At 48.4% G+C, this 17,353-nt stretch overlaps 2 protein-coding genes across 2 annotated transcripts in view; both read right to left on the bottom strand.

Moving 5' to 3' along the window:
- Positions 1 to 521: 521 nt before the first annotated feature.
- Positions 522 to 10,024, bottom strand: Casq1 (calsequestrin 1). The gene is made up of 11 exons (XM_055613291.1): positions 9,746 to 10,024; positions 8,124 to 8,208; positions 7,036 to 7,136; positions 6,316 to 6,427; positions 5,898 to 5,971; positions 5,438 to 5,568; positions 4,237 to 4,282; positions 3,505 to 3,559; positions 3,174 to 3,274; positions 2,132 to 2,206; positions 522 to 680 (listed from the first exon to the last, which is right to left on the bottom strand). The coding sequence occupies exons 1-11, from the start codon at positions 10,022 to 10,024 to the stop codon at positions 522 to 524; spliced, it is 1,218 nt and encodes a 405-aa protein (XP_055469266.1).
- A 4,037-nt stretch (positions 10,025 to 14,061) lies between these two features.
- Atp1a4 (ATPase Na+/K+ transporting subunit alpha 4) overlaps positions 14,062 to 17,353 on the bottom strand; it is a 33,887-nt gene continuing 30,595 nt past the window's right edge. Inside the window, exons 21-22 of the mRNA XM_055613270.1 lie at positions 14,368 to 14,459; positions 14,062 to 14,090 (exon numbers count right to left, since the gene is read on the bottom strand). Of these exons, the coding sequence (XP_055469245.1) occupies positions 14,062 to 14,090; positions 14,368 to 14,459 (121 nt within the window). The remainder of the gene's footprint in view (positions 14,091 to 14,367; positions 14,460 to 17,353) is intronic.

The raw sequence follows: 17,353 nt of genomic DNA on the forward strand, positions 1-17,353 counted from the left end.
ATCCAGTGGTCACCTCCCTCCTGCCATAAGGGTGAGACTTCAACAGCCGACACCTGCTCGTTCTGCCCCAGATTTCTTTATTAGGGCCTTGCATTTGACCCAAATACATTAACAGGAGAGGGCTGAGATGCAGCCCCTGACACAGTACCTCCCTTCCTCCTGGCCAGGGTCAGGACAGTGAGAAAGCAGTAAGATTTGAGTGATGGGAGACTGCATTGACGGAAGGGACAGAGAGATGGCAAATCATAAGGTATGGGGAGCGACAAGAGAAACAGTAGATACAGATGAGGTACGGGATAAGAGACAAGGCAGGTGTCTGAGACAAGGGCTGGTGTCTGAGGAAAAGCAGCTCCTTTTCTCATCAGCGAGGGATACCAGGACCTTAAGCACCCTGTATGCAGACCGTAGTCGGCCCTATAGTAGAGAATGACCTAGTGTCCCACGGAGCTCGGGGAAGTGCATGGATGGTAGGAAGGTACATGTAGAGAGCAACTGGGGCTGGTGGGTGGTTGCCGCAGCAACTAGTCATCATCATCGTCATCGTCGTCGTCATCATCGTCATCGTCATCATCATCCTCTGTGTTGATCTCACCCTCCAGTACATCCTCCAGCCAGTCCTCCAGCTCCTCAGCAGAAGGCAGATCCTCCTCGTTGTCCATCTCCATCCATATGCTGTCCGCCTAGGCAACGGCACAGGTAGGGACGGAAGCTAAATTCAGTACGCATCTGGACCGTCCTCCCACTCCACTGTACATCCTCTGTCCCTTCCCTGCATCCTTCAGTGGCCAGAGAAGCTATCTCAGCGAAGATGAGAGTTAGAATGGTGATGGATACGAGTGGAAAGAAAGGTGCTTTGGCTGAAAACCTCCCTTCAGTCTGTCTGTCTTTACTGTTGCTGGACTGAGCACCAGAAAGCATATATCTCTGTCATGTCTATGATGTAAAAGCTGTGAGACTACTCATGGCAAGCATAATAAAGTCAGAGGCTTTTAACATTCAAAGATTTTCATAAAATGATTTCCTAGTACAAGCTTTGGTGATTTTTAAACTCAAAAATTCTAGTGTATTCCCAAACCTGCTATTCACTACTTTTGCTGCCTTTGTTGTTGTTGTTGTTGTTTTTATTTTTAAGATGTGCTCTTGATGGCTCACACCTTTAATCCCAGCATTTTCGAGGCAGAGGCATGTAGATCTTGGAGTTCAAGGCCAGCCTTGTCTACAGAGTGAGTTTCATGATAGCTACCTAAAAAAACAAAACAAAACAAAACAAAACAAAAAAAACAAAGAAACAAGAAAAGATGTGCTCTTGCGTTATAGCTGGCTGGCTGGCCTCTGATACTTGCTATGTAACTAGGCTGGATTTAAACCAACAGCAGTACTCCAGCCTTTACCTTTCCAGTGCAGAAAGTAGAGGTATGTACCACCATGCCTGCCTTTGCTTTAGACCTTTGATCACCCTTTACTCTGAATTTAGAGACTTGTATATGTCCCTTGTTGAAATCTTGTACACAGTTGCTCTCCACTGTAATGCTACTTTCTCTTAAACTACTCCAGTTCTCTCAAGCAGAAAGCACTGCCTTGCTAGCTAGCATTTTATTTATATTATTGTAAAATTTACCAGAGCCAGCCTTACTTGCCTACTCCATAAGACTGAGAATACTATGAAATCAAAAGCTATACTACTCAATTCAACTCAACAAATAAGTGTGTGCTGTGTGGTCATCTGAAGATTTCTGCTTTCAAAATGTTCAGAATCTGCTGGAGGAGATAGGATGCTGTAAGACAAATTCTCGATGCCAGTGACCAAGTGTGCCACAGAGGGAACACTTCCGAAGTGGAGGACAAAGAAGTTGAACTAGACTTTGAAGAATGAACAGGTGATTCCAGTGAGTGGATGGTTCAAATGTTCAGATCTTGCATTCCTACCCCACAGGTCCAGCCATTGGACAGGAAATGTCTCCTGCTCCCGGGCAGGGCTTGTTTCCTAGGTAGCATCTGCACTGAGAAGGCCGAACCACCCTAACCTCACCCAGTCCTGTCTGATCTTGGAGGCGAAGCTCGGTTGAGCCTGGTTAGTACTTGCGTGGGGGATGAGCTGGTGGGTAGGCAGGAGTGAGGAAAGGAAACTCACGTCGGTGACGTTGACAACTCCTATTTGGGGAGCTGACAAGTCGATGTCAAATGTCTTCTCCCAGTACGGGACCAGCTGTAGAGAGAACCAAATACAGCGACTTGATACATGTTAGGAGGACAGGAGTCCTTAACAGGATGCCAGTCAGTCTAGGGATAAAAGGAGGCAGGATGAGCTGGTAATGGGTAGAGGGACAGACCAGCAGTGCGCCGCAAAGCTGGAGGTAAAGTTAATCGGTGAAGATGTAGAAACTTCAAAGGAAAAGGATGAGGAAGACAGCTTTTCTTTTCTGGGGAGAAGAATGGAAACGCCTGCTTTGTTCCTGGGTCTACTTATGATTGGCCTTGAACCTTTGAGCAACTCACCTCAGTTCCTACATCTCTCTCGTTTTTGTTTTGTTTTGTTTTGTTTTGTTTTTTGTTTTTGTCTTGTTTTGTTTTTTAACATTTGCATGAATGTTTAGCATGGGCGTGCATACCTTCAGAGGCCAGAAGAGGGCGATGGATCCTCTGGAGCTGAACAACCACCACACGTGGGTGCTGAGAACTGAACTCCAGTCTTCTGGAAGAGCAGCAAGTGCTCCTAATCACTGAGCCATTCTCCAGCCCAGTTCCTACATCTCTTAACATAAGGACTTAGACCTGGCAATCATCAGTGCGTGTCACATTCCTGTTTGCCCATTCAACAATAGGTGTTAGGTGCCGGGGATTCAGCTGAGAACAGAGCCTTCTCCTGGGACACGGACTCTGCTGAGTCTCTGAGTGTATGTACAGTGTTGTGCTCGGCCGCCCTGCAGAGCCCTGCTCTTCAGCTCTGGTACGTTAATTACCTGTCCGCCTCTGATCTGGGAGTCCCGTACTGCATCCCATGCAATTCACTTCTCATCCCCTTCGCCCCTGCGTCTACACTGTTCGTGAACACGAAGCAAGCGTAACTTTGTGGGTCCCAAGCTAGGATGTGGGGATAGGAATTCCGAAACAAAAAAGGTAGCCCAGTCCAAGTCCCTGCTTTAGGCCACCAGTGCTCCAGCAGTGTCTCTTACCAGCGGGAAGTCATCAGGGTCAATCCAGATGATACTGAGGTCAGGGTTTTCAGTGTTGTCTTGGGCCACAGCCTTGAGAGTCTCTAAGAACTCGAAACCGTCTTGGAAGAGGCAGAAGTAAGAAAAGTGAGGTGGAACAGATAGGAAAAGGACACAGGAGACAAGAGTCCAGACCTGTTTCCCTTCCTCTAATACCAACACACTTCAAGCCCTCGGCTGCTTGAAGACTCCCAGGAATGCCTTCCACGGGAGGCCGAGGCCTACGACCCAACAGATACTCCAACCGCCCCTGCCTTCCCCCAGGGCACACTAGCGTCCCTTCCTTCCTCACCGGGGTCAGCTTCCTCTGCAAAGGCCACAATGTGGATTCCATCTAGATCATCCTCCTGTTGGGAGATGAGGGAAGCCGGGTTAGAGCTGGGGGATGGGGTGTGCGTGGAGGTCGGGGGTCAGAGAGACCTCACTGTTCTCCTGTCCAGCCCCTCAATGTTCCTTGAATCTGAGTCATGGAATGCCAGACTGTGTTTTCTATGGCGGTGACTCTTTGAAGTAACAGCTCTTTCAGCTGTAGCAATCCCTTTACCCCAGAGTTCGAGTCTGCCTTGTCATATTCATTCACTTATGTCTGTCACCTGAGACATGACGTATTCTTCGGTTATAAAAAACAAAACGAAACAAAAAACCCAGCTTGCTCCTTGGCTAACACACTGCTTTATTTTTTTTAATTTTTTTTATTATTTTTTTTATTTTTTTTTAAGATTTATTTATTTATTATTTATACAGTATTCTGCCTGCACAACAACAGAAGAGGGCATCAGATTTCATTATAGATGGTTGTAAGCCACCATGTGGTTGCTGGGAATTGAACTCAGGACCTTTGGAAGAACAGACAGTGCTCTTAACCTCTGAGCCATCTCTCCAGCCCCTATTTTTTTTTATTTTTATTTTGTTTTTACCCCCTAGTAGAAAGGCACAAGGAAGAGCAGGGACAGCCATTTCCAATACTTACCATTTTACCCACCCCTGCCTCCCCAAGAACCTGGTCCTGGGTAGAGTCACTCACCCAAGTCTCATACATACTCTCAGGTTTCAGCTTCCTCAGCGTTGATCTAGGAGAGACACAGGGGGTCCCTATTCAGTGGGCAAGAAGGACCTCTTTCTCTAGAAGGTCCCCACAGCTGAAGCCACCTCTGGGTCAGGCCTAGGGCATAGACAGCTTGTTGCCAGAACAAAGCCAGCTAGCAAATCTAAGCTCTGGGCATCAGGCCCGGATCACTGTATGACTACAAAACAAATGGTTAGTGGGGAAGGGTAGGATGGCTGGAAGAGAGACTTTGGGAGAAAAGGTAAGAACAGCATAGTCATTTTTTCATTCACTCATTCAGTAAAATTGATAGCCTGAGCTCAATAGAATTGCGTGCCTAATTGAGCCAGGCCCTGGGTTCACGTCCCACTACCAGGAAGGGGGTGGAGGCTGATGAAGGTTATAAGTACTGAGTTAGGTATTGGGTAGAGTTACACTATACAATATGTTGGCCCCAGTCAAAGAGGACAAAAGCGAATGGAAGAGGGTAAGTAGTATTTAGACGGAGGAGTGACAATCTAATTGTGGAGTCACATGAAGGAGGAGAATTACGTGTGAGTATAGGGCAGGCTTTCCTAGCATCAGCTGACATGGAGGGAGAGGGTGTCCTGTGCACTGCAGGATGCTTAATAGTATCTCTGGCCTCTAATTACTGAATACCAGCAGCACTCCTCACAGCCCAAAGTGTCCTGGAAACATTGCCTAACAGCCACTGGAAGGCAAAAGCCTTGCCCCACTGGCCACGCCCTCTGCTAGTTGAATGAGAAACTGCTAGAGAAGGAGAAAGGATATGGGACTGAGTTAAGGCTTAAATCCCAGCTCTGACTCTTTCCCGTTGATGCCTCTCTCACCGAGGATGCTAAAGAATTAACTTCAACAATAGAGAGAAGGTACGTTTCAATTCGTGGTCAGAACAGGCACTCACTAATCTGTTGACATTACTTAAGTTGTAAGGAGCCCCGCAGTCCACACATTTACAGAGGACTTTCTCTGTGTGGGGCTCAGGGCTAAGTGCTGGGGTACAAAATATAATGGGGAACTGCTAACGTATCAATGCCCAGAAGTGTATTGGTCTCCAGCAGAGTCCTGCTTCTTTGTTGGCTTGTTTTCCACCCCACCTCACAGACTGGTGCTCTAGCCCCAGAGGAACCTGTTCCACAGAGGGCTGCCCAGTCCCCACCTCCTGTGCTCCTCCACGAAGCTGACAATCTCCTCTTCACTGTTGGGTTTGTCTGGGATGGTCACAGGCTCATCCATGAAGGCCTCATAGAAGTCAATCTCGTTCAACTTGAGGGTCAGCTTCTTTGCCACCTTAAGGAAGGAAAACGAGAGTTGTGGAGTCGGAGATGCAGGGTCAGAATGGGAAACAGTGTAAAGGGGGAACAAGTTGCAGAAAAGGAGTGAGAAAATGTGGGTCTCTGTCACTGGCTGTAGCTTTTGTGGGCTTCATTTAACAAAGGTGGGTCAGACAGTCTAATTGCCCATCTTCCCTTCAATTCCATAGGAGAAGGAAGGAGAAATTTGGAGTGGAGAGTGCCAGCATGTAGAATGGCACACCAAGACCCCATCAATTTTTAGAGAGAAGGCTGAAGGTAACGTAAGAGTGTCGGGAGACATAGTGAAGCTGCAGGGAAGAGAACCTTGCTGTCAAAGGTGGCGAAGAACGGGATGTAGGGGTGGAACTCCTCGGCTGCATCCTCGTAGGCTTTGTAATCTGAGGAAGGGACAGTCATGTTCAGGGTCTGCCAGAGAATCACTCCCCTCGGCCTCTCCGCAGATCTTCCGTGACATGGAGGTCTCAGAATGAGACCCATCCCCTCTAAACTCTAGTTCTCTGAGAATAAAGTACAATAGAATTGTGGAGGGAGCAATGGAATGCCGGGGGTGTTTGGGAATGGCCCAGAGTGCAGGGACAGATGATGGCGCTGACCACGCCAAAGAGAGAAGAGGGGCTGGGATTTCAGAGCCGTAGATTTAGCTGAGCCACACCGAAGAAGCGCGTCGGGAGGGTAGGCTGAATGCAGGGTCAGAAAGGGGAGCAGGGGGGCTGTTACCCACGCTCTGAGTCTTTGCTCTTGAAGTAGCCAATGAGCTTGATTTCATCCTCGATATTCTCAAAGGCCTGCAGCTCTCGTTCCCCCTCAATCAGTTCCACAGGGTCTTCTAGGACCTGGAAGAACACGGACATCGAGGGGGAGACCATTTCTGTCCTCACTGATAGGACCCAGAGAGAGAGAGAGAGAGAGAGAGAGAGCGAGAGCAAGCTAGGGGAAAGGCAGGGGACGAGAAAGGGAAACAGATGTGGGTATGTGGCCTAGGTGTTGTACGCTGTTAATGGTGTATGTGTGTGATGTGTATGTCCTGTATCTTGTGTCTGTGATATGTTGTTGTTATGTGTGGTTTATTTATGGGTGTGATGTGCAAAGTACATGTATGATGGTAAATTGTATATGTTCCATGTTATATGTGATTTGTGTGTTACAGGTCACGTGTGCTGCAAATGGGTGTGCATTGTATGTATGTTTTGTGTCTGGTATATGTGGTACACATATATGGTGTGTGACATATATTATCTGTCGTCATATATATGTGGTATGTGTGTGTTTTGTGAGCATTGTGTCTGATCTGTGTGATATATGCATGTGATATGTTGCATGTGTTGTATGACTGATGTAGTGTGTGTGTGTGTGTGTGTGTGTGTGTGCGTGTAGGGGGTATATAATAGGAACCAAGGGGCATTGGAGACTTGAAGGCTGTCAGGCTCCAGGGAATCCTCACATCAAGCAGAAACTCCACCAGAGTGTCTGCAGAGAACTCGCCATCATACTCAATGACTTCATCTCCTTTGAACACATAGACGCTGTCTTCTTCAGTTAGTCCTAGGGAATGCATGGGAGGGCGGTGAACTAGGAGCACAACCTTCCCACAGACCAGAGTCTAACTTCTGGCTACAGCCCACTTGATAATCCTGGCAGATTTACCCTCCATTTCTCTCTGCATCTGCCTTACACCCTTCATTCCCAAGCCCATGTCTGTGAATTTAGCTTAGGAGCTAGCGTCACAGCTGAGGAAGCTAGGGAAAAGCTGGAGCTCAGGTAGGGTCTGAGGGGAGGAAACTGGAAGATGCGGATTCTGCTCCTTTACTCTGCCTACATAGACAGGGACAAATATTTCTGCCAGCTTCTCTGAAGACTCTAGTAGCTGATTCTCTGCTGTTGCTGTCCAGATGCCTTGTTGCTAACTACCCTTCCCCCAACCATATCCGGTGTCCAGCCTGTGCTGCCTCCTGGCGGCTGGTGGTGTAATATTTGGGCTCAGCTAAGAGGGGGAAAGGAGGGAGGAAATGGGGAGGGGAGGAGGGGGGGAGGGAAGGGGGTAGGAGCTCAAAAAGGACTTTGTAGAAGGTCTCTCTGACTATGCCTGTATTTTTTTTTTAATTTTACCTTTCCTTCCAACACCTGTGTTTCTTTTTTCTTTTTAACTAAAAATTTTTAGGTTAGCATACAAAGAAACTCCATGTTAGTAGTTGTTGTTTTTGAGAGTTTTACTATGTAGCCCCAGAGGCTTGAGTCAACATCCTCCTGACTCATTCTTCCACGTACAAGTATGGGGCACCATGCCCACGCTCATGCCCAGCCTTAGCCATTTTCTAGATAAGCCACCACCTCACCCTGTTCCATCTCATGCTGGGATTAGAGCATGGGTCTCTGTACAGAATAGCCCCCAATGTCAGACACCCCCCCTTCCCACTTTAGGATAGGTGTGGCGGAAGAACTCCTGAGCCCTCAGATTCCGCCCACATCCCCCACCTAGGCCTCTCCAGTCTTACATTCCCCTTTGGCTTCTTGCTCCTCCTCCTCCCTTACCTAGTTTCTTGGCCACAGCTGCATCCTTCTCAGAGTCCACCAGGCCGAAGCCAACACCCTTGTCTTCTAAGACCTGGGCTGCTAACTGGAAGAGTCATGAGTAAATTAGCCCCTAGAACTCTTATTAACCCCTTCCCCGTTTAATGCCTTCCCATCGTCGGGTCAGCTGAAGTGCAGGCCGCTCAAGCACTGACCTTGACCATCTGTTAGGATACAGACTAGCCCCAGGCACCTCATAATCCTGGCCTCACTTTGGTTCCACTCTTTAAAAAGATCGGGCCTATTTACTGCTCATTGCCATGTTCCTGAGGGATGCTGTGGAGTCTCACCTTCCATAAGAGGCTGGGCCCTGCCTTCCATCATGATCAAACTCAGCATGGGTGAATTTGGGACCCTGGGATCCTCAAGCAACTCCTAAAGTGAGAGCTGTGGAGAATGGGGTGTGTGGATGGGGATGGTCATGCTATTGAGGGGCAGGAAAGGCCAGAAAGTCAAGAGGTCACCGTTACCCCTAGAGGGAGAGCCACTGGCAGAAACTAAATAGCACTCTTCTTCCAGGCCCCATTTCTACCTGTCACAAAATACTTCTAAGCCAGTCTCTAGACTATGGATAATCACACAGGCTGGTCACTACCCCAAAAGCCTCCCCACCCAGCAATCTGACCATTCTTTCTGCTGAGGGCATACTTCACTGCTGCACCCCACCCAAGCAAGGCAGCTCAGTGATACTTAAGGGAATGGGAGGGTGGGTGGCAGGTGGATGGCAGAGGCCACTGAGCAATCAGGACAAAAATACTTGGCTCATTAATCAAACAGCGGTTTCCAGAGCCCGACGGGGCACACAGAAATGCAAGTTTGGGGCCTGGTGTCTTATACTGAAATATCCCAAGCTCTGTGTAAGGTGGGGCCTCTCTGTATCACCAAGCCAGAGAAGTGCAGATAAATGAAAAGATATCCCACACCCTTAAGGATGTGTGTGGCCACATGTTCCAATCATAAGGCTCTCTCCTCCTCCTTCTGTTAACCCTCCCTGCTTTGGGCCCAAAGTCATAGTGAAAGAAAAGATGGGGAAGGCATGCTGAAGCCTCCATTACAAGGATTTTTCTAGCGAGGACCTCCGTGTAATCCAAGAGAGACAAAAGAGGAATTGAAGGAGGGAGCGAGGCTGGGCTGGGAGGCCCGTGGGAGGCCTCTAGACGATATTTAGTGATTATTAGTCAGCTGCAGGCAAATAAAATATCAATTGTGTTTACACTTCTGCTGTTTGGGTATTGGAGTACAGTCCTAAGTGTGTAGAGAGGGGGCTATTTTGGCTAGAAGAGTACGTTGGTGGTATGGGGCACAATGCATGGTGCTGTGTGCAGCCGCCATCACCTCCCCCACCCCAGCCAAACCTAGTACCCCTGCCTCCTACAGCACGGAGGGGGCAGCCCCCTAAAGTTACCAAAAGGGCAGGGCTTTGGTCCCTGAGTCTCGTTCTTTTGGCTGAGGCCACGTTCCATTCACGTTCTTGGTAAAGACAGAGACCCGGGGATGCTGCTCTCACTCCAGCTCCAGCCCTCAGACGTGGGGCTCACAGAGGAGACCAGGCATGCTCCTCAGGCCTGCCATCCTCTACTCACCTCCAGGATCAGCTCCTCCATTTCAAATTGTCTTTGTGAGGCCTTGTCATCCTCGGGAGGCTCATGGTAGAGGAGGGCCAGCACCTCATACTTCTTGAACACGTTCTTGTAGTTCTTTGCGTTCACATTGATCACACGGTCCACACCGTCGTACTCGGGGAAGTCCAGCCCTTCCTCCCCCTGGACCCCTGACTTGGGTGTCCCTAGCACCAGTACAAACAGCAGTGCCAGCCGCAGCTTGGACACTGCTCTGGCCCCCATCCTGCCAGTAGCTCTCATGGAGGATCTGGGTCTGCTCTCCGGGTCCAGGGGAGGTTAGCTGAAGTAGGGAGGTACCCCTGGATACAGAATCCTGAGTTAGGGGCTCCAGGTGGGGGTGGGGTAGAGAGTAGGCCAGAGCAGTGGACAGAGGACACTGCTGGGTCCTGGAGAAACTGCCGACAGAGCCAAGAGAAAAAAGGGTCAGGAGGAGGAATAGGAGCAGGGGCGGGGAGGGAACCGGAGCTGCCCCTTGAAACTGGCACCCCTCCGTCCCCACCTGGTCCTGTCTAAATATGTCTCTGTGGTTGGCAGGAGAGATGGATAACCTTCTGAGGCCAGGACAGCTTCGTGAGAGCTTGAGTCCTCCCACTGCCTATACCTCTTCTCTAGGTGCCCAGCAGCTCCTTCCTTCCCCCTCCCCCAGTGTCCAGGGCTCCTTAGCCCCTGGCCCCATGCAGGCCTAAGAGCTCATCGCCATATTAAGAAAGGGAAAGGGAGAGATGCCCGATCTAAAAATAAGACCAGATGAGTTAGGGGTAAGTGAAGCTGGGCTTGGGGGAGGGGAGGTGTCGGGGTAACTGGGGATCCCAGGATAGGACAAGGCTAATCAGAAGGAAGTGCAGGTGGAGAGGACACAGTTTGGGTCAAAGGCTAAACTGATAATATAGGATGAAATGGGGGAGAATGCGGTATTTCTTCTGACCCCTAAAATCTGACGATCTTCTATAGGTAAAGTCTATTTCTTTGATACAGAGAAGGCAGGGGCAATAAAAGAGCATTCCAGACTCCAGGAAAGAAACCCTTTGCAGTTCCCTTTAAAGAACGTAGACCAAGGATGAGATCATTCTCTGAATAAAAGATGGAGTGGAGTCCAAGACCAGAAACCTGGCTTAGCTCCAGTCAGTTTCCTTTGCTTCACTCAACAGTCCTAACTCAGGAATGTAGGGGGAAGGACAGGGCTGGCCCATATTCCATCCTGGAGTGATGGGGACTTGGGCTTTGTCTGCCTGTCCGGCCCACTGCTGCTTGGTGCTTCCTCTCTGAGTGCTCTGCCCCCTGACCCTGTGGGGCTCTGCTTCTAGGGCAAAGGGGGGCGGAGAGGATTCCCCAGCCTGAATGCTTCTACGCTTCTACAGAGAGCTAATAGCCACTATTTATTCCTGCATCTGGACAAGGCACAGAGGATCGATATAAGTATGGGAAAACATTAATGTGAGGTAAACAGGAAGGGGTGGGCCCTGTGCCCTTACCCAAGGCTGTGGATTAAGTCTGTGTGTCTGAGGTCTAAAGCAGAGCTGCAAGTGTGAGAGCTGTAATTTCAGGCTTCTATCCTGGAGCCCAAGAGTTGAATTTTGCTTTGAGTACTTAGCCTTTTATGAGTACCCTTTTATGGCCTTCCAGGGTTCATACTATACCTAGATAAACTGAGGCTCAAAGATCATGGAGAGATCACTTTAAAGTCATACTTCCTTGTGCCCAGTGAAAGGTATTTCTCATTTTAGAAGGATGGTGCTTGTTTTGCATCTAGGTAGAAGTATAAAGTTTTGATAGCAGAATAACTTCTTTCATGCCCTTGGAGCAGACCATACACAGCTAACTTAGCATTCTTAAGAACATGGCAGGAGGAGGTCCAAGAGGGGCAGCTATCACTGTATCAGGGGAGGCCAGAGGTAGCCCAAGCATGGCACTGGAGCTGAGGAGATCTCAGAAGCCTGTCTCTTAAGCTCCCAGGAGAGTGACAGATGTGCCAGGCAGAGCTTACAACTGTGGCTGCAAAGGCCACTCAGGAGTGATGGGCAGGCCTGCTCAGGACATGATCTGGCCTTGGCGCTGCAGGGTTCTGGGGAGATGTAAATGTCTGAACAGACATTGGAGCACTAGACTTTTTCCATCATGACTTGAACCTTTGTAGGTAAACAGGACTCCACGCTGACCCTGACTGCTTCAGCTCCTCCTTACCATGCAGCCACCATCCCCCTCTGGTGGCCCTTTCTGGCTCCTTTCCACCCTTACTGTCATCAGCTCCTACACCACCACTACTCTAGGCCTCTTCTCTCTAATGCTTTGCTCTCTACTTTTTACTCAGTCCCCTTCCTTCCAGGCTCCCTGTGTGCAGGCATGGATTTGACACGCCTCAGCTACCCATATCAAATGACCCTGAGTTGGGGCGACTGTATTTTTAACCCACCAGACACTCAAAGCTCCTCACTGCTGAAACTTGAGGAGCTGGTACCTCCCCCTCCCCCTCCCCACCTCACTCACATACCTCCCCGCCCCTCTTCCATCTTCCAGGGTCTGTTTCAGCCCTGTCAGCAGCCCGGGTGGACCCCACACTGATATAGCTCTATCCCCAGGAGACCTTGTATTGGAAGAGTGAAGGAGTGGAAGGAAGCCTCTGAGAAAGGGACCTGATTCAGAGAGGGGCTGGCTACATCCTCAAAGGGAGGGGTTTGTTGTTGTTTTTGGTTTTGTTTTGCTTTGTTTTCTGTCAGCCTGCAATAGAGCTCATCCTTGGGATTCACAGTCCTCTGCCTTTGTCCTGTTTTGTTTGTAGCTGTGTTTGCAGCTGTGTTACCACTGTAAGACTAGTTTGAAATGTGGCTAGGGGTACAAGTTCCGGAATGAGCCCCTAGTTTCTCCTCCTGTGAAACAGAATGCAGTGGTGGGAACACAGTGCTGAGGACGGATGATGGCTGCGGTCCTTGTCACGAGGCCAGAAAGCGTGCAGAATGTGTCGCATTTTGGTAACAGCCACTGATTTCCTCCCAGTTTTCCTCAGCATTCCTCTGTATCATTTTGGGCAGATATCTCTGAGAGGTACCTGAGGATGAACTGAGATCTGGTTTTGTGATGGGGCAAGACAAGGGAGGAAGAACCTAGAGAAGAGGGTGGGTAGGGTTGAGGCTCCTTGTACTTTTTTACTAAGACAAGATCAAAAAAAAAAAAAGAGCGTGGCCCAGGGCTCAGGATGCTGAGACAGTAGGCAAGTTCAGTGATGCCTAGCATGCACATAGCCTGTTTCAACACTATAGAAGAGAGAAAAGACTAGAGGGTGGGGATAGTGAAGAGATGTCCTGATGACAGGGTTGAAGGGCAGGAACCACCCAGTCTGCCCCGGAAGAGGGACCCACGCCCCCACTCCATGTGACCACTCCTAAGTCATTGACCCTATGTTATTGGGTCTCCTTTAGAATATCAGTGCTGTGGCCTGAGGAACATCAGTCTGGCCTGAGGAAGCCCAAGTCAGGGTCCAGATTATTTGGCCCCACAAGCCCCACAAGTATGGGTACAGATACGAGTGCTGTGATACCTCTACAAGACGTAGCTCAGCTGGTCTTCCTGTGTCTCTCTTTTACCATCTGGGTTGAGCTAGACTTGAGAGCAGTCCCTTGTCACTAGCGCTGAGAGGACATCAGAGATTGATCTTAAAATGGGAAATACCCTGCAGGGGTAAGTATGCTTGGTCTTCTGTTTTTAAGGGCAGAGTTCACAATGTAGCCCTGTCTGGCTTAGAACTCAACACGCAGACAAAGTTGACGTCAGATTCACAGCGATCTACCTGCCCCTGCCTTTCAAATGCTAGTATTAAGGGTATGTGCCATCACAGCCAGCCCCGGATGCTTGACTCTAGTACCTTCTCGGCCTCTTCTTAGCTCCCTGGAGGTCTCCCTTGCCTAGTTTCAATGTAGGTGCAGGAAGGGAGCTTTACAGCATTCTGCCCTGCCCTCTGCCCCCCCTGAAAAAAATCAGACTTCCATACACGGAGTAATGTGAGGGCTGTTCCAAGTGTTTACTCTCTAGGTTGGCTGCTGGATGTAACAAGACTGTGTAACTAGTCACTGGGCTCCAGGCAGGCCAAGCTGGGCTTTCTCTCAGCCCACCCCCATCTCCCACCAGATGCTCTTGCTCCAGCCCCGGGAATGGAAGTTCATCTCTCTCATCCAGAGTAAATTCAACCCAGTGTCTCTGCCCCCTGCTTAATCTCAGATGTCGTATCACACTCAGTCCTGGCTTTCGTGACACCAATGTCACCTGAAGCTCTTTCTCTGATGCGTTTAGTAGTATGTTTCCTTCTCCAGCCATCCTGTGGAGAAGAAACAAATCGAACTAAGGGAAGGTCTCAGCAGGGACACGCAGGGGAGCTTGGCAGACAAGAAGAAAAGAAGCAAGGGGACAGCCTGCTGTGTGGAACAGGGCCCCAAGCATTGGGAAGAAAAGTGAAGTCAGGAGTAGAGGGCTGGGAGCAGGAGCAAAGGACAGTGAGATGGAGAAAGCCAGTGGGTCCAGAGGAAACAGATGGGTTGGGAAAACTCATTAGGGGGTTAGTGACCACTCAAGAGCAAGGTCCAGGGCAGCCTTACCACCAGGCCGTCTACGGATGATGAGTTTTCTAAGCTCGTCATAAATGAAGATGAGAACACTGTAGGGAATGGCACACAACCACCAGTTTATCCTGTAGAGAGCAAGAGGCGGTCAGTGTGGCTGAAGACGCAGCGGCCAGAGAAGGGTAAGCAGCAATGGTGTATGGGAACTATAGAGACTGAGCTGGGTGCTCAATAAGAGGATATAGCTGATTTGAGATATAGTTGATCAACTGAGATATGGTTAATTTTCCCTTTGAGGAGGTCAGAGCCTGAGTGCCAAGGGATTGGGGGTGGAGAGAAAGGACACAGCACAGAAATCAGAAATGTCAATGGCAATATGATAAATGTCATGGCCGGAGTTAATGCAGCATTTCTAGATATTGCCAACTAACTTTCATGAGCTGCTGAGAGAGTCACCCCTTTCCCATGCTGTTTTTCTGCATACTCTTAAGCTCTCCAACTAGGGAAGGCAATGTATACACTTATGCGTGTTTTCATGTATCACCCTCTTGCAAAATAGACCCTTTTTCCACTTTGGGCTTCTTCTCTCATTAGGGAATGGGAAGATGGACTCAGAGAGTCTTATACCCTTGAGTGGCCCAGAGAACAGCACAGAGGTCAATAGCTCTGAGAGCTCAGTAGTTCAACAGGAATATAAGGCCATTGCTGGGAGATGGGTGGAGATACTGGCTCAGTGGAAACAGTGCTTGCTGCACAAGCTTGGTGAGCTGGGTGGCTGTAATCCCCCAAAGGGACATGGGAGGCAGAGGCAGGGCCGTCTCCAGAGTCAGCTAGCCTAGTACATGCAGCAGTGAATAAGAGAGACTTTCATCTCAAACAAGGTGGAAGGTGAAGGCCAGCACCAGAAGTTGTCCCCCGACCTCATGAGTGCTGTGGTAGCATACACCTGTACTTGTATATACCCGGACTTGTATACAAACACACAGCATACGCATACACAGACATGTACACCCAGAGAAAAAAATGAAAAAAAAATCATGCAACCATGTGCAAAACTGAAAGTTTTCTAATGTCCACATTATGATAAATGAACCGCAAGAAGTACATTTTAATACTTTTATTTAGCTCAATATATACAAACACCATTTTAACATGTGTGCAGTCATTATGAACATTATTTTGTTCTGTTCTGTTTTAAGACATAGGATGTATCTGTGTGATCCAAGCTGACTTCAAACTTGGGATCCTCCTGCCTCAGCCTTTTGAGAGCTGAGATACAGGCATTTACCTCCATGCCAATCAATATAAACATTGCTACACTAAGATAGTGTCCATTCTTCTTCTAATACTAAATCTTGGAAATCTTGGTGGGTACCCTGTACTCCTCACCTAACTCGGCTGCTGAGTTTTCTCTCCCACCCCTTTCTGCAGGATCTCTTCCCCAAGCCTGGCCTGGAGCTTGCTGTGTAGTCAGACATGACCGTGAGCTCCTGATCCTCTGGCTCTGTCTCTCATGTGCAGGCGTGTACCACGCCCAGCTTTAGGATATAAAATTTTCAATAGCTAAAAGGAAATACAATCCAAAGAAATAAAATTATCTTATCCTTCCTTTTCCTTTCCGTGTTTGTTTGTTTGTTTATTTGTTTGTTTGTTTGTTTGGAAATGGAGTCTTATGTTGCCAGGTTGGCCCCAAATTCGTGATTCTTCAGTCTTAATCTCCTACTCTTATATCACTGGGATTGGACATTATAATGCCACTGTATGTACTCCAAGTTGTTTCTAGACATATTTAATTAATGTTGGGGTTTGGTTTTGTTTTGTTTTGGTTTTGGTTTTTCAAGACAGGGTTTCTCTGGGTAGCCCTGGCTGTCCTGGAACTCACTCTGTCAACCAGCCTGGCCCTGAAGGACCTGCCTCTGCCTCCTAAGTGTTGGGATTAAAGGTGTGAAAAACCACTTGCCAGTTGTTGCTTTAACTTTTAACTTTGAGTTAAAATGAAAATCACAAATACACATTTTCATGCTCATTAGTCATAACATTCAAGAGCTCGGCAGCCACGTTTGGACAGTGGCTATCATATTGGGCAGTACAGATATAGTCCAGGGTGCATTTCCTGCACACACCACACATATAAACAGTATTATGCAAGACCTTTCCATTTGTTGAACAACAGTTATGTGTATACCCTGAATCCGTTGTAAAGTATCTGGGAAGTAAAAATGGTTATGTGATGGTCTTTTATCTTGGAGTTCAGAGAGATCACAGAAAAAAAAAAAAGAGATGACTGGGAACACAATATAATAGTCGGTGCTAAGTGCTGTGGCCAGGATGCCTACAGAGTACCGTAGGTCCACTTCCATTTGTTATTGACATCTATACAACAAAAGCAAAGCTACTATTAATAAAACATCCTCCAGGAGTCAAATATGCTCAGTGCCTCAAACCAAGTTCCACATATAATTCTCAAACACTCTCTCTGCCAGATCCGCCTTTTCTTTCTAGTGCTGGAGCACAAGCCCAGGGCCTCATATATGTTGTTATGGCTGTGCTCTGCCCTTACACTACATCCCCAGCCTTGCCCAAGGGGTGCAGATGGCCGAGTCTCAGAATAGGTGCATGTTTCCTTAAGTCACATAAGGTAAAGAGTTGCGATTCGAACTTAGAACTGTCAACGTTCCCCTAGCAAGGCTCCCCTATCAAATATTAACTGAGCACCTATATTGTATGAAGCGGTATTTCTAACACTGCAAGGAGTGGGTAGATGAGCAAAGCATGTGAAAACATAAGAAATGAATGGGAAGAACACACACTAATTTTTTTTTTTTTGAGACAGTGTTTCTCTGTAGCCTGGACTGTCCTAGAAACTCACTCAGTAGGCCAAGCTGGCCTCGAACTTACAGAGAACCACTTGCCTCTGCCTCCCAAGTGCTGGGACTAAAGGCGTGTGCCACCATTGCCCAGCTTACTAAATCATTCTTAAAGGCTGCCTGTGCAGGTGACATAGTGGCAATGGGGCAAGCAG

This window comes from Psammomys obesus, unplaced genomic scaffold (assembly GCF_907164565.1).
Source record: "Psammomys obesus unplaced genomic scaffold, mPsaObe1.curated_primary_1811, whole genome shotgun sequence".
Classification (NCBI taxonomy): Eukaryota; Metazoa; Chordata; class Mammalia; order Rodentia; family Muridae; genus Psammomys; species Psammomys obesus.

Coding starts and splice junctions, on each gene's coding strand:
- Casq1 (XM_055613291.1), bottom strand. CDS start 10,024: ATGAGAGCTACTGGCAGGATGGGGGCCAGAGCAGTGTCCAAGCTGCGG. Junction 5,972..6,315: donor CAAGAGCAAAGACTCAGAGC/GTGGGTAACAGC, acceptor TCCCTTCCTCAG/ATTACAAAGCCTACGAGGAT. Junction 2,207..3,173: donor ACCCTGATGACTTCCCGCTG/GTAAGAGACACT, acceptor TTCTCTCTACAG/CTGGTCCCGTACTGGGAGAA.